This window comes from Neofelis nebulosa, chromosome 4 (genome assembly GCF_028018385.1).
Source record: "Neofelis nebulosa isolate mNeoNeb1 chromosome 4, mNeoNeb1.pri, whole genome shotgun sequence".
NCBI classification, from domain to species: domain Eukaryota; kingdom Metazoa; phylum Chordata; class Mammalia; order Carnivora; family Felidae; genus Neofelis; species Neofelis nebulosa.
Genome location: NC_080785.1, coordinates 44,171,290 through 44,196,678, shown reverse-complemented (window position 1 = coordinate 44,196,678; position 25,389 = coordinate 44,171,290). Strand labels below are relative to the sequence as shown.

At 39.5% G+C, this 25,389-nt stretch overlaps 1 protein-coding gene across 1 annotated transcript in view; it reads left to right on the top strand.

Annotated features, from left to right (window-relative positions):
• NPSR1 (neuropeptide S receptor 1) overlaps positions 1-25,389 on the top strand; it is a 156,016-nt gene that overhangs the window by 92,589 nt on the left and 38,038 nt on the right. Inside the window, exons 3-5 of the mRNA XM_058724619.1 lie at positions 5,414-5,517; positions 16,173-16,266; positions 22,051-22,252. Coding sequence (XP_058580602.1) covers positions 5,414-5,517; positions 16,173-16,266; positions 22,051-22,252 — 400 coding nt within the window. The remainder of the gene's footprint in view (positions 1-5,413; positions 5,518-16,172; positions 16,267-22,050; positions 22,253-25,389) is intronic.

Here is a 25,389-nt window from a genome sequence, read left to right as displayed (position 1 = left end):
TCACCCCGTTTCCATGTGACCCCTTCATATTGACCCTTCAGGGTTCAGTTCAGGTGTCCCCTCTTTCTTGATTTCTCCCCACTCCACCCATATCTGTGCTCCAACTAGGAACCCACACTCATACTTGCAAGAAGCCATCAAAGGGGCAGTAATGCCTGCAGGGAGCCTGTTTTGGCTTTTCTGAGTATTTCAGCTTCCTAGGATCTCTCACTGAAGAAATTTCAAGAAACAGGAGTAATAGTGGGGAAGTGATTAAGACTTTTAAAGTGCACCCTTTGTTCCCAAGGTCCTGTTAATTACCATTTAAGAAAGGTTTATTTGCAATGTATTCAATTACTTAGGTAACTAAGTAGCTTTTTACCGATCAGATCCAGCAGCATTTGCTTAATAGCAGCAAATGCTGTGGCCCAGGCTTCACTGATAGTCTACTCCTAGATATGGGCTCATTAAAGACTGAGCTCCAGGAGAAAAAAAGAAATGTTACTGGGGGTACAATATAATTGTTAATGTATCACTTCAGTTCAGAAAAACATAAGTTTAGGGATTTTCCCCATTATTCTTTATTTAAAGAATACGTAGGGGTGCCTGGGTGGCTCAGTCGGTTGAGCGTCCAACTTCAGCTCAAGTCACGATCTCACGGTTTGTGAGTTCCAGCCCCACGTCTGGCTCTGCACTGAGGGTGCAGAACCTTCTTGGGATTCTCTCTCTCTCCCTCTTTGTCTGCCCCTTCTATGCTCTCTCTCTCTCTCTCTCTCTCTCAAAAATAAATAAATAAACTAAAAAAAAAAAAAGAATATGTAAAACAAAAGAGAATATCCAAGGAACTTCAATTGGCCCAATCCACTCATACATCCAGTCCATTCCTGCCAGGAAACCCTTCATGAGATTTCTATTAATTAGGTCATAACCCACGACTCTCAAGACGCTGCTCAAATCTGACCTTCTCAGAACTTCTCTGATTTCTCTAATCTTTGACAATTTGTTGTAGTTCCCATGTGCTTGTTCATGCTCTAATTGTCACCTACAGAGAAACAAAAAGAAAAGACAGACAGGCATAAGACTGGGAGGGCCCAATACCTTACATGATAGACCCTACCTTGTGAATGGTCAAAGGAAGCTCCTGGAAAAAAGAGGACATGTCAGCTAGATATTGAAAGGTAAATAATAATTCAACAGACTGACAAATGGAACAAGGCAATTTCAAGAAGACGGAATGCATGTCTGAAAACATGAATGTGTGATCACTATGGTGTTCAATATAAAAATGCCAGGTGGTTACTTAGCAAGACGTAAGTCTTAGCAAGTCTTTACGCTAAGTTGGGAGCTCAGCCTTTATCTTGTTTACAATACAGATCCTGAAAAGGAAGATTTACCATCACAGTTCTCTAAAGGTATAGAAGCAAATCCTATGGGTGGAGTGACCCTACAAATAGAGGAGGCTGAGAGAAAAATCAGGGCAACCAGGACAGGGAATGAGGGCATGGGAGGAAGAATTGTGCCTGTATATTGGTCTAGGGATTAAAGGAAAACAGATAGAACAAGAATTGGGAAGGGAAGGGGAGGGGAGAGGAGGGGAGGGAAGAGGAGGAAAAAAAACAGTGTGGTGAAGACTAGACACTAACATCCAGTCTGGGTTACAAGTCTGACTTCAGCTGTAACTTGTTACACAATCTTAGAAAACATTTTAATCACACGAAGTTTGCCTATCTCTCAAATGAGGAATTTATAGTTTTTTGTTAGATTAAAAAATCTTGAGATACTTTAAATACTTAAAATATTGACAAAGATATAGTGACTGCTTAGTAACATTCCTTAGGATCATGCTCCGTGTTGTACAGAAACCTGGATTGAGAGTAATAATTCTCCTTTGAACAATGAAGCCAACTCTAGTTACATGAGATGTCACCATGGGGGGAAGCTGGGTGATGGGTACGTGACGACCCTCTGTGCTATTTTTGCAACATCTTGTGAGCTTTTAATTATTTCAAAATAAAAATTGATTTTATTTACTTTTAAAAAATGTTTATTTTGAGAGAGAGAGAGAGAAAGAGTGTGAGTGGGGAAGGGGTAGAGAGAGCTGGAGAGAGAGAATCCCTAGCAGGCTCCATGCTGTCAGTGCAGAGCCCCATGTGGGGCTCGATCTCACCCACTGTGAGATGATGAGCTGAGCTGAAATCAGGAGTCAGATGCTTACCTGACTGAACCACCCAGGAACCCAAGTTTAATTTTTAAAAAGCCATAAATGCCTTTTCCAAACCATAGAGACAATTTATTTGACAAATACGTTCTGAGCACCTACTACATGCCATCCCCTGCTCTGGATGCTAGCCTCCCTTCTGTTCTCATTCTCCAGCATGCACAGAAGTAATTAACCAAGTGACAGTGCCATTTTCAGTTTTTGTTACTCCTCTTTAACAGAAACACAGTAATAAAAATAAACCATTGGAAATGAAATCATGAGCGGCCTACTCCAAAATAGGAGTTTCTTTTGTGGTTTAGCTGTTCAGCTTTCCGAGAGCCTGAACTCAACCAAATGGATACCCTTCACTTCTAAGTAAGGTTCTGCCCACTCTTCTGTCTGAGCAGAAATGCACAGAAACCACAGATTCTCTCCCATAAAACCTGGCAGTGTTTCTCAACAAAGGCAGGATTAGAATGTTGATCTGAACAGTTTCGTAGAGGGTATAGTTCGTATGTCATGCAGGACAGAGTTGACACTTGCTTTATCTTTGTGCAGCCTGAAGCCAGGGTGTGTGTCTTCATGACCATACTAAAGCCTCGATTTCAGCCCCCACGCACCCTCCCACCACAGCAGGACAGAGCAGTCTACAGCCTCAAAAATCTGCACGACCCTACACTGAGAGCCTGCTGCAATATGCTTAGCACATCTAGCCCCATTCACTCATTATCTCCAGTCAATCATAAAATAATGAGTAAATTACCTGTGTTCTACCCATCCTCTTCTCTTCCTTCACTGTATAAACCCAGCTCTGCCTCCATCAGCTGATCACAGCCAATTACTCTGACCACAGCTGTGACTTCTCTTCTTGACTGCTAGTCCCTGGACAAACGAGTCCGAAGTGTCTTCGTGTCAGCCATCACTTTCAGTTCTAGTGGACCCTTGCTATGACCCCCAGCAGGTTTGCAACTTCCTTTTGGGACTAGGACCTCCAGCCTGCAGAGCAGAGAGGTATACACAGTGCCCCCCCAGGGGTTCACTGGGAGTAATATGCAGTGTGACCATTCCCACCTCTACCCCTTGGTTCTCATATGTATATCTCCTGTTAGTGACACAGCACCATAAAGAGAGCTCTGATTTAATGCATACGCAGCATTTTGGAGGATGGGATTCCATGCTTTCAGAGTATTGCCACTAAGCTGGCACTTTGTGCCTTTACTAGTGCATCCCCGTGCTCCAGAAAGACAGCTGTGCTGGGTGGTGCACTGTGTGACACAAATAGATTCTATGATCCATGGTGCAAGCCTATATCCCCTTTACAGTGAAGTGGGTTTCCTGATCAGATACTGTGTTATGCGGGATTCCATTCTAGTTGGGCAATCAGAAATCCTCTAGAGATTGGTGAATGGTGTTGACTACAACTCAGAGGTCAGGGAAAGCATGTTCATACCCAGAATAAGTATACGCTGGGAAGATGGACAGCTGACACTTGCAATATTGAAGGGTCCAATGTAGTCAGCTTGTCACAAAGTAGCTGGTTGGTCTTCTTAAGAAATAGTGTCATACTGGGGCTCAGTGTTGATCTCCACTGTTGGTAATTCAAAGACATTCAAATACAGCAGTAGCTAGATTGGCCATGATAAGGGGTAATTCATCATGTTGTCCAATGAGTAGTCTTGCTGTCTGCCACTATTATGAGGAAGCAGATATGGAGTTATTCCAAATGCTAAGTATATTAGTATAAATTAAACATTCAGGGAATGGAGAAATGAATAATGGAGGGTCTGCAGATCTAGTGAACCATTCCATTTCAACTAGGATTCTATTTGTTACCTGGCCCCAAAGATTCCACTCTTCTAGTCGGGCCAAAATGACACTTCAGGTCTCTAGGTATCATGTCAACATAGAGCCTGTGCCTCAGTACTCAAAATGTCTGTATATTCTTCTTTCCCCAGTGTACAGTCACACAAATAAGTGACCATAGGTTCCTTTGGGGAAGGACTAGGAGAATTATTACAGTGCAGCCTTACCATGTATAATAAGACCAGGCTCTATGACCACCTTTCCTACATCCACTCTAGCACAGTTGGAAGCTTCTTTGTAATGCAGGTGCTCCTCTCACCAGTACATTCTTGATGAGCGATGTGTCTTCTGAGTCCTTCCATGGAATATAATTCTCTGGTGGGTCTTCTGGCTTTACATAATATATCCATTATAGCATGCACACTTTACTTGGCCTTTTTATTTTTATTTTTTCTACTGTCTGCCGGGGCAACTCAGGCATTTCTCTTTTGCCTAGGAAAGACCAACACTTTGTCCAGACTTCTAAGAGCTACCCTGGCAATGAATTTGCCTTGCCTCTTGGGTCTTTGACAGAGTGTTATATCCCATGTTCCAAGGAAGTGACTCTAAGTCAATGAATTCTTACTTATCCTGTTTTAAGTACCAGCCCTATCCATCAATTAGCAGAGAATCCCTATAGCACTGTTTCGAGAATGATTCTGGATCACATGATCAATCAGTGATATGTCATGGAAGGGTGAGAGGGAGCTTCTAGACATATATTTTACCATTTCTGATATAGATATCTACACAACTTTCAATCTAAGTACAGAAATGAGTAAAGATAACCACAGGAGCCTAAAGTCTCTGACTTTGGTCTCAAATCTTGGCCTCAGTTCCTCTGTTGTTTAGCCAATTAAGTTAATGAAATTGATAGATCATGCACTTGATTTTTTCCAGGCATAGATGTTGAAAGGGGAAAGGAGAAGAAAGAAAAGAAACCTGGAGTGAAAGTGGAGTGCTGTCATTGCTGGTAGGGAGGTAACAAGAGGTCGACATTATAAAACGGTACAAGAAGAGGGATTTTGAGGGGCTTCTTAAAGATAAATATTTTCCTTTTCTCAATTTTTCCCTTATCGATCCTCACACAGTCCTCATTTTGGTACAGATCTAAACCCCCTTAAAGCTCCTCTTCTGTGACTCAAAAGGTCAACTGTATGGTTACCAAGATCATTTTAGTCATTACCAAAATCCTTCCAAGGTGGTTACATCTGAGTGGTAACAAGACCTAATAATAAAAGTCAATGAACTCCTGCCTTGCCTTACTTTTCCTTAATGGCCACCTGATAAATCAGAAGGAAAAAAAAAAATCTCCCTAGGAATTCATTTCTATTGTGGCAAGACTGGAAATTTGAAAGAGACTAAAGTTAACCACTTGCATGTTTTTGTTAGACTCTTTCACAGGACTGGTTAACATCTTGACAGATATCATTTGGCGATTCACTGGAGATTTTATGGCACCTGATCTCGTTTGCCGAGTGGTCCGCTATCTGCAGGTATGTAGCCCTTTAAAAATATGAGGCGGGGCGCCTAGGTGGCTCAGTCAGTTAAGCGTCCGACTTCGGCTCAAGTCACGATCTCGATCTCGCGGTCCGCGGGTTCGAGCCCCGCGTCGGGCTCTGGGCTGATGGCTCAGAGCCTGGAGCCTGCTTCCGATTCTGTGTCTCCCTCTCTTTCTGCCCCTCCCCCGTTCATGCTGTGTCTCTCTCTGTCTGAAAAATAAATAAACGTTAAAAAAAATTTAAAAAAAAATATGAGGCAAAGTGACAAGTAGTTTTTGGAGTCTTCACAAGGAAAATAATATAGAACTCAACACTTCCACACAACAAACTTATCACTTACTCCTAGTTGGAAGGATAAGCCAAATTGGTAAGATTTTTAAATTTTTTTTTGGCTAAAAATAATTAATATATAAAGCAAACATAAATAAGCATTAATAAGAACATAAATATTCACATTTTAAATTGGGGGGGGCGGTAAATATGAAGGACTTTGACATATTCTGGCTTTCTTGGTCCATTCAGGCTACTGTAAAAATACCACAGAGTAAGGGTCTTATAAAAACAACAAACATTCATTTCTCACAGTTCTGGAGGCTGGAAGTTCAAGATCAGTGTGCCAGCAATTGTCAGGTGAGGGCCCTCCTCCAGGTTACAGACTTCTCATGGCAGACGGAATGAGGGAGCTCTGCCAGGCCTTGTTTATAAGGGCACTAATCCCACTCATTCATGAGGGCTCCACCCTCATAACCTAACCACCTCCCAAAGGCCTCACCTCCTACCATCATCACACTGGGCATTAGGATTCATATGAATTTTGGTGGGATACAAACATTCAAAGTTCTTTTTTTGTTTGTTTTTTGGTTTTTGTTCCTTTAATTTTTTCCTCCTGAAACTAACACAACACTGGCTACTGTTCTTTTTGAAAAACTGTGACAGACTGTCAGAAAATAGGTATCATCTCTAGTTGTTTTAACTTGTGGTGCCTGTATTACCACCTAAATTGGACTTTTAAAAATATCTATTGGCGTTTGAATTTCTTCTTATTTAAATTGCCTACTATCCTTTTCAATGTTTTTATAACTGGGATACTTGGGGTTTTTGTTTAATATTTATTTATTTTGAGAGAGAGAGAGAGAGAGAGAGAGAGAGAGAGAGAGAGAGAATCCCAAGCAGGCTCCATGCTATCAGCACAGAGCCAGACTTGGGGCTCAATCTCATGAACTGTAAGATCATGACATGAGCTGAAAATCAAGAGTTGGATGCTTAACTGACTGAGCCACCCAGGCATCCCTGGGATACATGCTTTTCCTTAATTATTGCTAATATCTATTTTTAGATTAAAGACATTTATACTTTGCCTGTTGAATATACTTAATGTAAAAATTACTAATGCAAATATATATGCATAAAATAGATGGTACAAAATATTACATATTTACCATATACATATATTATATTGTTAATATACCATATATGTACATACTATGGATTAAGGCACTTCAACTAATACAGAAAGAATGAACTGTTTCATAACTGGCGTTAGAACTGATGTGTTCTGTTTCTGAGCTCTTAAAATTATTTTCTATTAATAATTTTTATTTTGATGCCCATATTCCAGATCTAAATTATTGTAGCTCTAGAGATGTAGAGTACATTTCTGGAAAACCTTATCCCACAGTATTCCACTTGCTAGTAGGGTTTTTAAGAAACGTCATATCTATATTCATCTACGATTTTCATTTATTCTATCATTTTCAGACCTTGGAAATAGAGTTACTCCATCTTCAGAAAATGAATAGAGAATAGTTACAATTAAAAATCTTTGGGGTGCCTGGGTGGCTCAGTCAGTTACGAGTCCAACTTTTGATTTCTGCTCAGGTCATGATCTCATAGTTTGTGAGTTTGGCCCTGCCTCAGGCTCCATGTTGATGGTGCAGAGCGTGCCTGTGATTCTCTCTCTCTCTTTCTCTCTCTCTCTCTCTGCCCCTCCCTCACACTCTCAAAATAAATCAATAAATTTTAAAAGAATAAATAAAATAAAAATCTTTTGTGTTCTGAATATAATCTTGAAAGTTTGGTAGATGTGAAAGACCCCTGATTACCATCTGGAACCGGTATTTTCTCAGGGGTCATTTTTTAAAACATATTTTAATTCCTTATTGAAAAAATTTTGCTTCCTTGTAGATAAATGTTATCAATTGCTTACTGTGGCAATTGCTGAGAAATAAATTATGCCAATACTTAGTGTTAGAAGCAGGGATATAGTTGAACTAAATAGCTCTCAGTTGAAGTAAACTAAACTATCTATCAAATTGACCTAATTGGCATTTACACAACACTTCATCCAACAAGGCAGAATACTTATTCTTATCAAACTCACATGGAACATTCACCAAGGGAAATTACATCCTGGACCATAAAATACACCTTAACAATGTAAAAGAGTGGAAATAGCACAAAGTATGCTCTCAGACCAAATTAGAATTAAACCAGAAATGAGTAACAGAAGGATAGCTGGCCAATCTCAATGTTCTGGGGGATTAGACCCACTCTAGGTAACATGTGGGTCAAATTAAACATGAAAATACAACTTATCATAATTTGTAGGACAATAAAAACAGCTCTTTTGGAGAAATTTATAGCATTAAATTCTTGTATTAGTCAAGAAAAAAGACCTAAAATTAATAATCTAATCTTCTACCTTAGGAAACTAGAGAAAACAGACAATGTATACCTAAAGCAAGTAGAATTTTTTAAATGATAAAAACTAGAGCAGAAATTACTAAAACTGAAAACAGTAAATCAACAGTGAAAATCAATGAAACTATAAGCTGGTTCTTTGGAGAGATAATAAAATTGATAAACTTCTAGTGACAGTAAACAAAAGAAGAGGGTTGGCACAAATTGTTAATATTAAAAATGAAAGAGGGTTAATTACTACTGATCCTATAGATTTTAAAAGGATGATAAAGGAATGTTATGAACTATATGCCTGAAACTTTGATAATTTACTTGAAATGGACCAAATCCTTGAAAGACACAATCTGCCAAAACTCATATAAGGAAAAATAGACAAGATGAGTAGGCCTGTATCTATGAAACAAATTTAATTAATAATTAATAATCTTCTGAGATATAAAGCACCAGGCCTAGATGGGTTTACTGGTGAATTCTACCAAATATTTAAGGAAGAAATTATACCAATAAGTTGCTAATTTTTCTAGAACACAGAAGCAAAGGGAATGTTTCCTAACTCATTCTGTGAGTCCAGCATTATCCTAACATCAAAAACAGACAAAAGAATTACTGGACAGGAAAACTATAGACCTATATTTCTTGTGAAAATAGATGTAAAAATTATCAACAAATACTAGCAATTGAATCAAAGTATTTATAAAAAGAACTACATACCACAGTCAAGTGGAATTTATTCCATGTATAAAAAGCTGGTTCGACATTTGAAAATCAATTGATGCAATCCATTATCTCAAAAGACAAAGAAGAAAATGTATATGATCATTTCAATAAATACCAAAAAATCATTTGATAAAATCCAATATCGATTCATGATAAAAACTCTCAGTAAACTCTTCATGGAGGAAAATTTCCTGAACTTGATACAAGAACATCTACAAAAAGCTACAGCTAACCTCATACTTAATGGTGAGAAACTGGATGCTTCTTTCATAAGATTGAGAGCAAAGCAAGGATGTTCACTCTCACTACTCCTATTCAGCATCATACTGAAGTCCCACTAACTCAACAGGACAAGAAAAATAAAAGGTATACAGATCAGGAAAGGTGAAATAATATCTTTGTTCACATATGACAAGATTGTCTATGCAGACAATCTGAAAGAATTGACAAAAAACAAAACCAAACAAAACCACAGAGAACCTATGGGCTTATTAAGTGAAAATAACAAGATTACAGAATATAAGATTAGTAAACAAAAGTCAATTGTGCTTTTATATGCCAGCAATAAGCAATTTGAATTTAAAATGAAAAACACAATACCATTTATGTTAGCACCAAAAATATGAAAGCTTACGTATAAATCTAATAAAATACGTGCAAGATCAGTATGAAGAAAACTACAATACTTGATCAAAGAAATCAAAGAATATCCAAATAAATGGATAGCTGTTCTATGTTCACAGAAAGGAAGTGTCACTATTATTAAGATGTCAATTCTACTCCAATTTATAAATTCAATGCAATCCCAATAAAAAGCTCACCAAGTTATTTTTTTTTTTTTATTTTTTTATTTTTTTTTTTATTTTTGGGACAGAGAGAGACAGAGCATGAACGGGGGAGGAGCAGAGAGAGAGGGAGACACAGAATCGGAAACAGGCTCCAGGCTCCAAGCCATCGGCCCAGAGCCTGACGCGGGGCTCGAACTCACGGACCGCGAGATCGTGACCTGGCTGAAGTCGGACGCTTAACCGACTGCGCCACCCAGGCGCCCCACCAAGTTATTTTATAGATATAGACAAACTCTAAAATTTATGTGGAAAGGTGAAAGACACAGAAGAGCCAACACAATACTGAAGAACACAAATGAAAGACTGATACTATCTGATTTCAAGACTTACTATAAAGCTACAGCTAAATCAAGACAGCATGATATTCGCAAAAGAATCAACAAATAGATCAGTGGAACAGAACAGAGGCCCAGAAACAAATGCACACAAAAAGGCAACTGATCTTTGACAAAGGAGCAAAGACAGTTCAATGGAGAAAAAACAGCCTCTTCAAGAAATACTGCTAGAGTCATGGGATATCCACATTAAAAAAATAATAATCATCTAACTACAAACCTTACACCTTTCAGAAAAACTAACTCAATATGGATCATAGACTTGAATGAAATATGCATGCTATAAAACTACTAGAAGAAAACATAGGAGAGAAGCTAGGGTACTTAGGATTTCTCAATGACTTTTTAGGTATAACACCAAAAGCACAACCCAAGAAAGAAAAAAAAAATGAAAAATTTGATTTTATGAAAATTTCAAATTTCTCTGCAAAAGACACTGTTAAGAGACAGAAAAGACAAGGCACAGAATGAGAAAAAAAATGTTTGCAAAACACATACTTGATAAAGAATTTGTATCCAAACTATACCAGACCTGGATGCCTAGGTGGGGCTCAGTTGGTTGAGCATGGGACTCTTGATTTTGGTTTAGGTCAGGATCCCAAGGTCATGGGATCAAGCCCTGTGTTAGGCTCTGTGCTGAGTGTGGAGCCTGCTTAAGATTTCCTCTCTCTCTCTCTCTCTCTCTCTCTCTCTCTCTCTCTCCCCCCCCCGCCCCTTCCTCCTTTCACTCTCTCTCTAAAAAAATGTATACACACACACACACACACACACACACACACACACACCTCTTAAAACTCAACAGTAAGGAAACAGCCCACTTAAAAATAGGCAAACTATCTGAACAGACAGCTAACCAGAGAAGATATATAAATAATGAACAAGCATATGAAAAGAAACATTATATGGCATTAGGGAATTGCAAATTAAAATGAGAAAGTACTGCATACTTATTAGAATGACTAAAATCCAAACAACTGATGATACAAAATGCTAGTGCTGTTTGTAGGAGTGCAAAATGGTACAGCCATTTTGGAAGATATTTTGGCAGTTTCTTAAAAAATTGAAAATACTCTTGGGACACGTGGGTGCCTCAGTTGCTTAAATGTCCAACTCTTTATTTTGACTCAGATCATGATCCCAGCATCATGGGATCAAATCCCGTGTCAGGCTCTGTGCTGACAGTGTGGAGCCTGCTTCGGATTCTTCCTTTCTCTCTCTTTCTCTCTCTGTTTCCCCCTCCCCTGCTTGCACACACACACTCTCTCAAAATAAGGACATAAAGATTAAAAACAAAGAGAAACTACTCTTATCATGCAAGATAGCAATTGTGCTCCTAGATATATATCCAATTGAGTTTATGGCTTATGTTCACACAAACTTGCACAAGAATGTTATAGCAACTTTATTCATAATTGTCAAAAATTGGTAGTAAGATGTTCCTCAGATGCTGAATGGATAAAAAAAAAAAACAACTTTGGTACTTCCATATCATGGAATACTATTTAACAATAAAACATAATGGGCTATCAAGCCATGAAAAGTCATGGGGGAATCTTACATGAACTTTGCTAAGTAAAAGAAGTCAGTCTGCAAAGGCTACAGAAGTATGATAACTATATGATGTTCTGGAAAAGGGAAACTATGGAGACAGTAAAAATATCAGTGGTTGCTAGGGATTTGGCAAGATAGACTAGGTAAAGTACAAGGCATTTTTAGGACAGTGAAGCTTTTCTGTATGAATCATTGATAGGGGACATTATTCATTTGTCAAAACCCATAGAACTATACAACACAAGTATGGACTTTAATGGTAATGTATTGATACTGGATCATCAAATTTAACAAATGGACCACACTTAAGATGTTAATAATGGGGAAAAGTTGGGGATGGAGGTGGAAACTATCCTTTTTTCTATGAATCTAAAATTGCTCTAAAAAATAAAGTATATTAATTTTTTAAGTCAATCCAGGGATCCTCCTTTACATGAATCCAATCTGGTATTTTTCTAAATAAAATTTTTCTAAGTTTGCTGCATTTAAGTCTCAACTTCTGTGCAAGATTTTCTTTGGTTTTATATTTCCTAGGTCATTTTTGTCAGAATAGAGGGGTGGGGTAGTGAGAATTCAGACATATGTCCTCAATCTGCCATCTGTTATCCAAATGGTATCCCATATGTTGTTGATGTGTAGAATTTTCATTGTTGACATTTATGAATTGACTATAATTGTACTTTGATTTCCTTCTTGACTCAAGTTAATTACAAGGGTGTTTAAATTTCCAAGTGGTATTTAAAAAAAATAACATGATACTGATTTCAGTTTTTATTGCTTGTTGTTTTAAATATGCAAATTATATAAATTGTATAATTTTGAAATCTATTGAGGGATTTTTTTTTCTTGGTAGTTCATTTTATGATGAATTTTTGAAATGTTGCCTAGATATTTTACAATAATGTGTATTATTTTTAAAATGTGTTTAATTATTTCTATGTATTATTGTGTTTTATACTTGGTAAGTCTTTGAACATTTTAGTTATGCATATTTAGTATTATGTTACTTGTTACATATAAGTTTATTAATATTCTGTCATCATTATGTATTGTATCAATAAAAATAATCCCTTTGTCCCATGTAGTACAGTTTGCTTTGAATTTAATTTGTCAAATAGTAGTATTGTAGTAAATGCCTTCTTTTGATTTTAGTTTTTCCTATGCCTTTGGCCATCACTCTATTTTTAAACTTTGATAATAATTTGGACTGAGAGGCTTATTTTCTTTTTTAAATTTTTTTTTTTTTCAACGTTTTTTTTTTTTTTTTATTTATTTTTGGACAGAGAGAGACACAGCATGAACGGGGGAGGGGCAGAGAGAGAGGGAGACACAGAATCGGAAACAGGCTCCAGGCTCCGAGCCATCAGCCCAGAGCCTGACGCGGGGCTCGAACTCACGGACCGTGAGATCGTGACCTGGCTGAAGTCGTACGCTTAACCGACTGCGCCACCCAGGCGCCCCGAGAGGCTTATTTTCAACACAGTATACAGTTAGATTTGTGGAAGGGTTTTGTACATAGTCTTTGTTTTAGTCAAGGAGGTTAAGTCATTTATATTTATTGAGACAAATAGTGTTTGGTGTTATTTAAGTCACCTCATTTTAATCTTTCTGTGTTAATTTTTTTACTTACATGTTTTTTTTTCCTTCCTGCTTGGTTGTTAATTGTGGTAGGCTGAAAAATGACACCCCCAAATCCAAATTCTAATCCCTGAAACCTATATATATATTACCTTATATGGCAAAAAAGGACTCTGCAGATGTAATTAAGTCCAGGAATTTGAAATGGGGAGATTATTCTGGATTATCTTGATGAGTTCAAGTGTAATTACATATATCCTTTATTAAAGGGAAGGGGGGAGATTTGACAAACAGACAGAAGAGCCATCGTAACCATAGACTCAGAGATGAGATTGGTGTGGCCACGAGTCAAAGAATACTGGCAGCCACCTTCAGCTGAAAGAGGCAAGGAATGGATTCTCCTCTGGGGCTTGTGGAGGGAGGGTGGCCCTGCCAACACCTTAATTTTTGACCCAGTGTAACTGATTATGGACTTCTAGTCTCTAGATGTAAGAAAGTGCATTTATGCTGGTTTAAACCATGAAGCTTGTGGTGATTTGTTACAATAGCCGTAAGAAGCTAATAAATTATTTCCCCCCCTTTTATTTTATGTCATAGCTTATCTTTAATTTTTAAACGTAATATGTCTCTATCAAAGTAAAAAACAACAGAGATGTCTAAAATGACCAAATGGAAATATATAACATGATTTCTTTCCTTCTACTCTCTCTTCTCACTCAATTCCCCAGATTTTTCCCTGGAATGTTTCCTAACTATATTCATAATGATGTTGTAAACATTTTGTGGGATTTGGGGGGACTCATTGCTTACCATAGCTATTATTATTCAATCCCGTCCCTCTTCTAGAGTTCTTAATTTTTAAACAATGCTCAGTCAGCAGAAATATTTCCTCAAGGAAGATTTTTCAGGAGATTATGTGATGTTATACTTTCTTTTTTTATACATTTAAGAAAACTATTCTGTGCCTTGGCACAGAAATGATATTTACAAAATTCTTGGATCATAATTTTTCTTTCAAAACTCTGAACATGTTTTTATGCTGTTTTCTGGCATTTATTTTTGTAAAAAAGAGGCATGACAATTTGAGATGCATTTCTTTTATGTAACCTTTAATTTTTTTTTTTACCCTGCCTACATGTTTGAAGACCCTTGAAATTAACTACTCTTTTTGACTGTCTGAAAGTACATCTCTTTGTGTTAACATCGCCTACTCCTCCAGCCACTCCTTATTGTGACCTTTTTCGTCTTGCTTCAAATTCTGAACTTGTGTTGGCAAGTTCCTCACGGTCACAGTCACTCAACACAGTCAAAGATGGCTGAGATTCTTATGACCTTCTCACCAAGACGTTCCATCCCATAGAGTTCTGCCCTTGGGAGCTTTCTTTCTCATATTCCTTGAATGCCATCTCCTATGCTGTGTGTGGCCATCCTTAATAGTTCTGAATTCATAGGTCACACGTACAAATCCCACTTTTCTCTAAGAAGACTGTTGTCTAAATTTTTTGGTTAAATTTGGCCAAAATTCTTCTCCCTGTCCATATTGCATCTTTTTAGCAAGAGGAGAATTTCTTCTTATATCCCTCAAGAAAGCCTTCAATCTTTAATCAGAACTCCCACCCTGTGGCACCTTCCACAACATTAGTGCCAGGACGCATTTGCGGTGGTGTTATACAAATAAAAATAATAGAGAACAATAACATAGTTGATTGTTATTTTTCTGAGTGAGAGAAAGAACAATAAGGTATAAATTCAGACAAAAGTTATTACCAAAGTCACGGTATTTCTATTTTGTTTTTAGAAGAGATTCAGACATGGGGCGCCTGGGTGGCGCAGTCGGTTGAGCGTCCGACTTCAGCCAGGTCACGATCTCACGGTCCGTGAGTTCGAGCCCCGCGTCAGGCTCTGGGCTGATGGCTCGGAGCCTGGAGCCTGTTTCCGATTCTGTATCTCCCTCTCTCTCTGCCCCTCCCCCGTTCATGCTCTGTCTCTCTCTGTCGCAAAAATAAATAAAAAAAAAAAAAAAAAAAAAAAAAGAAGAGATTCAGACACTCACCCTTAGACTCTGGTCTTTGAGTTATTCTTCCCTGCTCTGGAATTGATTCAAAGGTTACAAAGCAGAGATATGACTAGACTCTTGGTATAAATGACTAGACTCAAAGTTACCTGAAAACTTTCCACCTTGATCGTTCTTTCAGAAATATTTCATTTAATTACATTTTAATTATGCTTTTAACATGAGAGATGTTAACCTCTTATATCCCAATTTCCTTCTCTGCAAACTATGCAAATAACACTGTACTCAGGATAATTAAAGGGCATGAGTAAGGTTAATAAAAGAGAGGGTGGGAAGGAGGAAGGGGGGGACCCAAGGACTGGCCTTAATGAACAGTTATACCAGAGAAGTGGAGGAGGAAGTGAGCTCTGAGACTGTCAACGCAGATGATGATAAATGATTCTAAACAGCACATGGGCTCCCAGAAACCAGATCCCTTCCATTGTCTCTCAACAACTCACACTGATAAAAGGCAAATGAACGTTTGTTTCTAATTATTCTGGAATGTCAATTGTGGCAGGGAAAATTAGGTTAGCTTTAAAAGTCAATTACAAACAAATGTACCATGCAAATGTCAAGAGAGACTGATCCTGAGATGTGGAGTCTCCAAGAAGCCAAATGAATGAGTGAGGAAGGGTGATCTGGAAGCATTCTCCCCAGCTACGACTAACAATGACAAGTGCAGCACCAAGAACAGCAATCTGCTTGTAGACACAGGGAGTGAATCATTTCTCTCCCTCACCCAAACTTCATCCCTCCCTAGGTTTGGTGCGCAGGTTTCTCAATAGCACAGAACATTCTTCTTCCCATTGTGTGGATTCCCTCACTTCTATGAAGTCATGCACCCCCTCTTGTTTCTGTCTTCAGGTTGTGCTGCTCTATGCCTCTACCTATGTCCTGGTGTCCCTCAGCATAGACAGATACCATGCCATCGTCTACCCCATGAAGTTTCTGCAAGGAGGTGAGCTGGCTCAACCAAGCACTATTCTGTAAGAAATCATCCTTGGGTGAGAGTGGGATTGTTCTCACTAATATCTTCTATGGTTCTTTTCCTCCCACTTTCTCCTTCTCTGCTTTCTTTCTATTTAATGGGTCTGATTGTCCATAAAGATGTAGAAAGAGAGGCAGAATGCCTGGAGAAATGCTGATGGTTCCCACGGATGGTCAAGAGCTACTAGGGAAGGTAGTTTTGCTGGGCCCACTTTGTGACCATTTCCCTTGACCCTAATGCCTCTGGCCTCTTCCTTTAGAGCAGTGTTGACACATACACCTCTCCCAAGAAATGAATATTCCCACTTCAACTTGCTCATTTTCCAGAAACAAGCACCTTGCCCTCTGTACTCCCAAACCATAGAAATAATTGGAAAGATTTTTTTAATTCATAACAATACTGGAAACAAAGAAAATTCTCCTTGATCCAGTGATAGTAAGGAATCCTTAGGAGGATGCAGATGGGTCAGAGGGAAGACTGAATCCACACGGTTGCCAGTACCCACAGGCTACAGTAATGTGGGTGAAGTGTTAAGATTGTGTAAAGGCCCAGGGCAGGAAGGACTCGAGGAAACTAACTGGTGATTTCTGGAGCACAACAAGGAGGGTTGATCACTGCATGTTTCCTTTCCCTTTGGCCTCCCCTGCCCTAGAGAGGCAACAGGGATGGAGGTCTCTTCCTCCTAATCGTGGGGGTGTTGGATTTGGAGAGACAGAGTTGGGGGTCTTAGGAATCAATGAGTCCTTGGAGGGGTGATGGGTACCTAGTCATGAGACTAATTATCCATTACTCTGCCCATGGGCAGAGCTTACTTTCCTCCATGACCCCTGAAAGCAAGTAATAACCCAATGTTCAGTGACCCATACCACGCTTTCCCAAGCAGCCCATGAAAACTTATGAAATGAAGAACCTAATGTGAAGAACCTAATGTGATTGCACCTACAAAGATGAGGTGCAATCAAATATAGAAAATGGGACAAAAGTCAAAACGTGGCAAATAGATAATACTTTAAAATACCATTCTGTGTAGTTTACAACTAAGAAAGCAAAATGAACAGAACAAGCAGAACGTTAGAATAAGTAGAATTAATGTCATCAGAATCTATTGAATATATCAGATAATATTGGCACATGTGCCCTTTGACATAGGAATTCTACTTTTTGGTATCTTCTCTTGACAAACACCCACATGCATACAAGTATGCACACATATCGTTTATGGTAATGTTGCTTAGAATAGCAGGGATTCCCTCGTTGGAGGAATGGCTGGCTAGCCTATGTAGAAGTTTCAGTAGCTTAGATTTATTGATTGCATACTATATTCCATTCACAATTCTAAGCTCTTTATGAATGTTAGGTACTTTAATTCTTACAACATCTCTGGGAGATAGATGCTATTATTATCTGAATCTTATAGTCTGGACAATTGCAATTCAGATAGTTAAAGTAACTTGCCCAAGATCACACAGCTGGTAGGTGTAGGGGCAAGGTTTGAACCCAAGACAGCATGGGTGTCTTTGACTACCATATATCCTGCCTCTGAATGAGGCATTGGGATAGCAATGGATAGTAAAAAAAAAAAAAAAGAAAGAAAAATAAAGAAAGAAAAGAAAAGAAAAGAAAAGAAAAGAAAAGAAAAGAAAAGAAAGTAATAAGCAATTGCTTCCAAGGACACACACACCAAATAGTCCTCACTCTGGGGATGGGATTTGGACTAGTCATAGTGACCACAGGGACTTACATACAAGAAGGTATATTGATGTGTTGTGTGCAGTTAAAACCAATTTAAAAATATAATTTACACCTGTTTTAGGCTTTTTCTAGGGTTGTTTTTGTTTGTGTGTATGTGTGTGTGTGTGTGTGTGTGTGTGTGTGTGTGTATGAAGGTACGTGACCACTACTGAGCTTTCTAGGCACTACCATTGCCTCAGTGATTATGATAAAGAAGGAAGCAGGGAGTGAGATGAAGGAAAATGGGGAAACATTTTATGCTCTATACGAAAGTGTGATATACTTATTCATTCATCTATTTATTTACGCCCAGTAGGCCCCAGGAAGGTTTGAGTGGGGACATACAAAAAACACATACACCAGGGTATTTCAAAGTGCAGAAATATGAGTGAAGGGAAATCATATAAGAAAACATGTGAGAGGTGTCTCAGGATGCTTGGCAGAAGCTGGAGGCTTAGGGAATCCATAGCCAGAAGGAAAACATGGTCAGTTACCCATGTCACCATACTCATTAGATTAAAAAAAAAAAAAAATCAAATGTTTAGCTCATGGAAGATATGACGAGTTCTAGGAAACACTGCAATATTATGAACAGTGTCCTAAATTACAGAAAAGGCAGGAATGAATATCACAGTGTTCTGTTAAAGATGTAAAGCAATTTATTTCCTCACTACAAAATTAATAGAGGTTCAGTGTTGGGCACTTAGAAAATAATCATCTCCAATGGCTTCGGGGAAAGATGAAAGCTGGAAATCAACACTAACCGTTTTCCCTTCCTCGCTGCCAATTCCTCTGAAGTCATGGAAGAGCCATAGAAATCGAGGACACTTGGGGTGCCTGGGTGGCTCAGTCTGTTAAGTGTCTGACCTTGGCCCCGGTCAAAATAGAGGAGACCTGGAGCTGGGTGGGAGCCAAGGAAAGAAGCCATCCAAATCCCAGAAACTTCAAGGAATTCCTAGCACACATGGGTGCCACACCCCCAGGAAGGCTGTATGGCTGTGCAAGAGTTTGGGGAGAGTTACAGGTGAGAACAGGGAACCCGATGCTAGAGTCTCTTGATGTCACAGCTCATTGGAATTTAAGGGCAGCCCTGAGGGGCAGAGCTAAGGGTTTACGTGACTGAACAAAGAGAAGACAACAGAAAGCAATTCCCCACCAGACAGCACACCTTTGTGGAGAACAGGAGCAGGTGGAAGCCACACAGAGTCACATGTGGCTTTGCAGCCACAAGGCAATGACAACTAAAGCAAAGGAAGGAGAGGGGAAGGGGAGGCCACATTTTACTGATTTTTTTTTAATGCTTTTTACTAAAGTGGTAGTTTCCTTAGCCAGCCACTCCAGAGAAGTTGACATTTCAAGGCCCTTTAGGATAAATAAATATAAGAACAATTAGGAAAACATCTGTTAATAATGAAGAGAAATATGTCATGCCAGATATTAAAACATAATATAAAAGTTTGATAATTTTAAAAAACATGATACTGAAACCAGAATAATGTATGGAAAGCATATGAAATAATGTCAATTAGAAAAGAATTAATTACTCAGTATATGGTGTTATTATAGTTGTCTAGCCACTTAAAAAATATTAGACTGCTATCTGCCATAGCTAATTATAAAGTAAATGCCAGTTGGATTGAAAAAAGTAAAAATGTTAAACTTTAAAGGGGATGAGTATGAGTAAAACTTTTTTTTTAGTTTTGGTGAGAGAAAGATCTTCCTAGGAATAATACCCAAGGCAGAAACAATAAGGGAAATAAATGTTGTTTTCACTACATCAGAACTTTAAAACTATTTATACAAATAATAAATATTGTACACATACTTAAGAAGCAAAATGACAAGTGAGAAAATATTTGTATACAACAGACAAAGGGGTAATATCGTTTTTGTAAAGAACCTTGGCAAGGATAGAAGAACATACCAATAGAAAAAGTGGGCGAAGAACATGAACAAATTATTAAGAAACAAAGAAAAATGAGCAGACCATATATAGAAATACTCTTTTGGACCACTAACTAAACAATTGCAAGAATTACACATTTGGATATGAAATCTTACCAATGAGGTAACAAGAGTTAGAGGGGGAATCTTCTCCGGGTTGGGAGGGTATAACAAGATAGTCGTGTCTGTAGACTTCTGGCGGGAGCCATAAGTTGTAGATACTTCTGGGAGAAATTTAATAATATTTGCCAAAATCTGTTTCTAAGAGTTTATCCTAAGGCAATAGCAGTACAAAGAGATACATATAAATTATTTGTAATAAAAATAATCAGAAACAATTTAAATACTTAATAAGAGGCTATGGATAAAATTGCAGTTTAGTGTAACCAGGGTAGGGGGCGGAATGTATCAGTGCTTTTCAAATTATATTTCACACTCTGGGCCCGGAGGGCTCATTTTGTAGACCTGCTCCCAGACAGGCCTGGAAGCTTCTGGCTGTCACCTAGCCTCAACCTGAGCTACCCAGGCATCCTGCACTGGGCCCAGGATAAAATTAACATTTGATGAAAGGCTTTCACTGCCTGAAAAACTCTGAATGCCGCTTGTGTAGACGTAGACATGAAAAGATGTCATAAAATTTTTTGACAAAAGATTTTCTTGACATGATAAGATGGTCATAAAATTTTTTCCAGGGAAAAAAATTAGGTTGAAAATCAGCATGTATATTATGTTCTCATTTTTATATGTGTAATCTATTGTATTATATATGAATGCACTATCAAAATTTAGTCTGGCTATTTCTGGGTGGTGCCACCAAGGACTTCTTTTTCTTCTCTTTGCTTCCATTTCTCTGCTAGTATGTCTGTAATTATCATGTGTAACTTCCATTGCTAAAAACAAAGAAGGTAGAGGCTTCTACCTTTTATGATGCATAAAAGGTAGAGGCTAAGACAGAAGTACAGAATTGGACAAAAGCACTTTGAACAAGAAGCTGCCTTCCTATGGGTAGGAGACACAGGCAACTTTGAAGGTAACAGAGGATGGCCTACCTAATACCCAGACTGCATTTCATCTGTTCTGTCCCTGAGTGTTAAGCCCCAAACGGTCACTCTTTATAGCAGATGGGCTCCGCTGATCAGAAGGTCAACAGTCTTACCACTGCTGTGTGTTTGCTGGTGACACATCTGACTGGGGACTTCCCAGTACAGCCCAGCACCTGTATGAGAAAAGTAATTCCAAGCATGTGCCCTGGGTGGACTCTGGGGACACATTTTTAGTACCTTGGTGGAATTAATTCTAAAGCATGGTTTCCTATTCTTTGAATCTGATTACTTCCTTGCCCATTCCTTTCACAAGTGAATACATTGTTAGCCCGTCAAGGGAATCTGAGTGGGGCCCAGGAGTTGCAGATCACTCTTAAAAGTCCAGGCTCTAGGACCTACAGAAGATAAAATTTGAATTTTAATCAGTGAAAGAACAAGAGCATGCAGGAACAGTTACTAATGCTGTCGAGGTCTGCAGAAACCCAGCAGGGATCACATCCCTCTGATCAAGAGGAAAAGCCTTCCAGCCATCTCACTTGCTCTCTCAATCCCATCCTGCTCTGTGCTTATTTCCTCACCAAATTCCCACTGCTTTTTCTACCCAGAGCAACTTTCCTCTATTCCTCCAGGAACCAACTCCCTTACATTGTCAACCACATCACAGTAGGTTCCCTCCACCCTCTGCCTCCTGAGATCCCTGGTCCTCCTAACATCTCTGAAAAGGATGCTTCTCAGCCTTCCTTCTGAGAACATCAAGGCGTGGGGGTGGTGTTGACATTTTCCTACCTCCCTGGATCACTTCTAGCTCCCTTCTCCTCCATTACTGCATGTGCACTGGTCTGTTCCTTTGATGCTCATGTTACCATGATTGCCTTCTACAATGTTCCCTCTGTCTGACCACACAGCCATGCTCCTCGCCCAGTGAAGATGTCAGACACTATTCTCAGTCTCTTTCTCGCCTTTCATACTGTCCTCATCTTGGGTGATTTTGATGTCTACATGAACAAACCATCCAACTTCTCTTTCCTTTGAGCAGAAAAGCAAGCCAAGGTCCTCATCATGATTGCCTGGACCCTCTCTTTCCTCTTCTCCATTCCCACCCTGATCATATTTGGAAAAAGGAAACTCTCTAATGGTGAAGTGCAGTGCTGGGCACTGTGGCCTGACGACTCCTACTGGACCCCATACATGACCATCGTGGCCTTCCTGGTGTATTTCATCCCTCTGACAATCATCAGGTAAGGGGCCAGCAGTCCAGACCCATGGATTTCCTGGTTCGCCAATTCCTGCTCTCCTTCCCTACAGGTCTTTCATTGTTCCTGGTGTCCTTGAGGGAAGTGGCCAGACCACAAGATTTCATCTAAACTTACTGTTTATCAAGCCCAACTTCTCCAAAGTAGAGTGAAAGAAGGGAACTGATATTTTCTGAGTATGTACTATGGGGCAGGCATTGTGCTAAGTGGTTAACAATTGTCCCATTAACCACATTACAACTCTATGAAAGAACTACTGTTGTCTGCATTTTATGTGTGGTAAAACTCAGGCTCAGAGAGGTCAAGTAATTTACCCAACATGGCATAGGATTTAAACATGGGTTTTTCTGATTTCATGCCTGTTCTTTCTCCTATAGCATGTAGTCTTTCAAATATAAGACATAGTGCCAGTTTCAGAGACCTTATAATTGGAAAGATAGGCAAACTTGAAACAACACTGAGCAAAAAAGGAAAAAAAGGCAATATACACAAAAACTATGCTAGAAAGTGTGGGCAGTGAGGTCAGTTAATGGCAGGGAACACTTGTTGGAAGCCACCATTGAAGGAGAGAGGAAAGCAGGCTCCCTGGTGACTGGGGGTTAGAGTAAGTGTGGTGACAGGGAAAGGGAAGGCAGGCGGTGTCAGTAGGGGAGGGGAGAAGTTGGCAAAAAGCTCTTTCTGGTGGGGTGAGGCTCGATTATAAAGGGCCTTAACCACCAAACCATAGGTGGTTTGTCCTGCAGCCAATGGTGGCCACTGATGGTCTTTCAGCAGAGAAGACCACAGCCACCTGGAAAGGCAGGGTCTCACTAGTCATATGGCAGGATCGCCTCTGACAACGTGGCTCTGTGTGGGTAGATGAGATGGGATTGAGGGAGACGCTGGCATGTTGAGTGTGTATGTGGCCAGGCTGATCCTGTTTTGAGTGTCCTCAAGCTTGCCATGGAGCATCCCATAATTTCTCCTGGTTGAAGGAAGATCAGCCTTTGGTTTCGGATCATATAAATAATGATGCAATAAAAATCTTTGTATTTAAATTTATTCATGAGTCCCTGATTATTCCTTCAGATCCCATTCTAGTGGAATTCTTAGATCAAAGATGATGCTCATTTCAAGACTTTAGATGCATATTCATAAGCTGCCCTATAGAAAAGATGTATTCCTGCCAACAGCAAAAAAGAGCTCTGATTCTTCTTCCCCTGACCCAATGGAAGATGACATCACTTCTTTATTAAATCTTTGTCAAACATAGAGGCTGTGAAAAAGTGTCTTACCGGGGCACCTGGGTGGCTCAGTCAGTTAAGTGTCTACCTTCGGCTCAGGCCATGATCTCACAGCTCATGAGTTCGAGCCCTGCGTCGGGCTCTCTGCTGACAGCTCAGAGCCTGGAGCCTGCTTCAGATTCTGTGTCTCCCCCTCTCTCTACCCCTCCCCTGCTCATGCTCTGTGTCTCTCTGTCTCTCAATAATAAATAAATGTTAAATTAAAAAAAAAAAGAAAAAGTATCTCACCATTTTAATATGCATTTCTTTGATTATTAAGTGTATTAAGTATTTTTCAAGTGTTTTCTGACATTATGGGAATCACATATTCTTGCTCTTTGCTCATCTTTAGTCTCATAAAATACCAAAGCTGGAAAAATGTTATCCATCACATAGTCCAGCCCCTGAATTTTTCATAAAAGCAGGCTTAAAAGAAGCAAAATGACTCACCCTGCATCAGAGGTGGAGCTGGGCAGGATGGTGATCCCATAGCCATCCCAGCAACCTTGCTGAGGTTGGAGATTGCCCAGTCATCTCTGCTGAACTGACAAATTGACGTCTACGTTATTTCAACGTACTGCCTCCTTTCTACCAAGTTGAACTTGGGAGGAATCCTGAAGGAAAGATGAAGGGTATTTAGACAACCAATCAAAGGTAAGTCATAGCATTGTTGGAAAGGGGCACATGGAAGAGGAGGGCGACTAGTCGCAGGGGTGAGCATTTGGGAGGAAGCGGCTTCCGCCGTCTGTCACACAACTGACACATCGATTTCAGTGGCAGTGTATGTCCTTGTTCTCTCCTGATTGATTTCCCATCAGTTCACGAAATCAGTCAAAACCCCTGCTCAGCAGGGTGAATACAGTATGTGAACCACATGGCTCCCACTGCACTGTCTGGCCAGATCTGTCACGCGGCTCTTTCACTGTCCCTAATCTTCCCCCATCAATTCAAGCTGCTTCTTCCCATCAGGACCTCTCAAACTTACCTACAGCCCAACTTGTGTGTTCTTGTAGTGTCCTTGGAAAAAGCTAAGTATAATTTGATGATGAAGGGATGATTTCAAAAGCGAGTTTCACTCGGCCCTCATCCTTCTCCTTGCTCCCTAGCTGTGGTAGAACCATGGAGATTCAGAGTGACCTCCCTCCAACCTTGAGCTTCTCTGAAGGGTTTCCTATCTGCTCAATTAGGAGCTTCACTCTTTCATGGTCAGGCTCCTCCTGTTGAAGAAAGAACTTCTCTCAGGGGGATGTGGCTCCACCCCATCAGCTTCTCCTCCCTTCTTTTTTGTTTTGTTTTGTTTTTTAATTTGAGAGAGAGAGAGAGAGAGAGAGAGAGGTAGAGGAGCAGAGAGTGGGGAGGGAGAGAGAATCCTGAGCAGGCCCCACACTGAGCATAGAGTCAGACTGGGGGCTTGATCCCATGACCTAGGGACCATGACCTGAGTGGAAATTAAGAGTCCAGTGCTCAACTGACTGAGCCACCCAGGAGCCTCTTCTCCTCCCTTGACACAAGACCAGGCCTAAATGGAATCTCGTGACGAATTCATTTATTTATTGTTTTCCAGCTAGCTCCTCGGATAACTTGTAACAATTTCATATCTCTCAGAGCTAAAGTTCACCGTTGTTGTTTTTAGTTTTCCTTCTTAACCACGCTGTGGATCCTTGCGTTTGATTCTTTTGCTTATAGTTCTTTTAGGTAAAGTTAAACTTTCAATTCCAAGCTTAAGTAGACAAAAGAAACAACTCAAATAAGATGCTTGTTCACTTTATGAACCATGCCTCATGCTTCATTGTTCTTCAGGCATGATACACACGTACATATATATACATATACATACGTACATACATACATATATCCTTA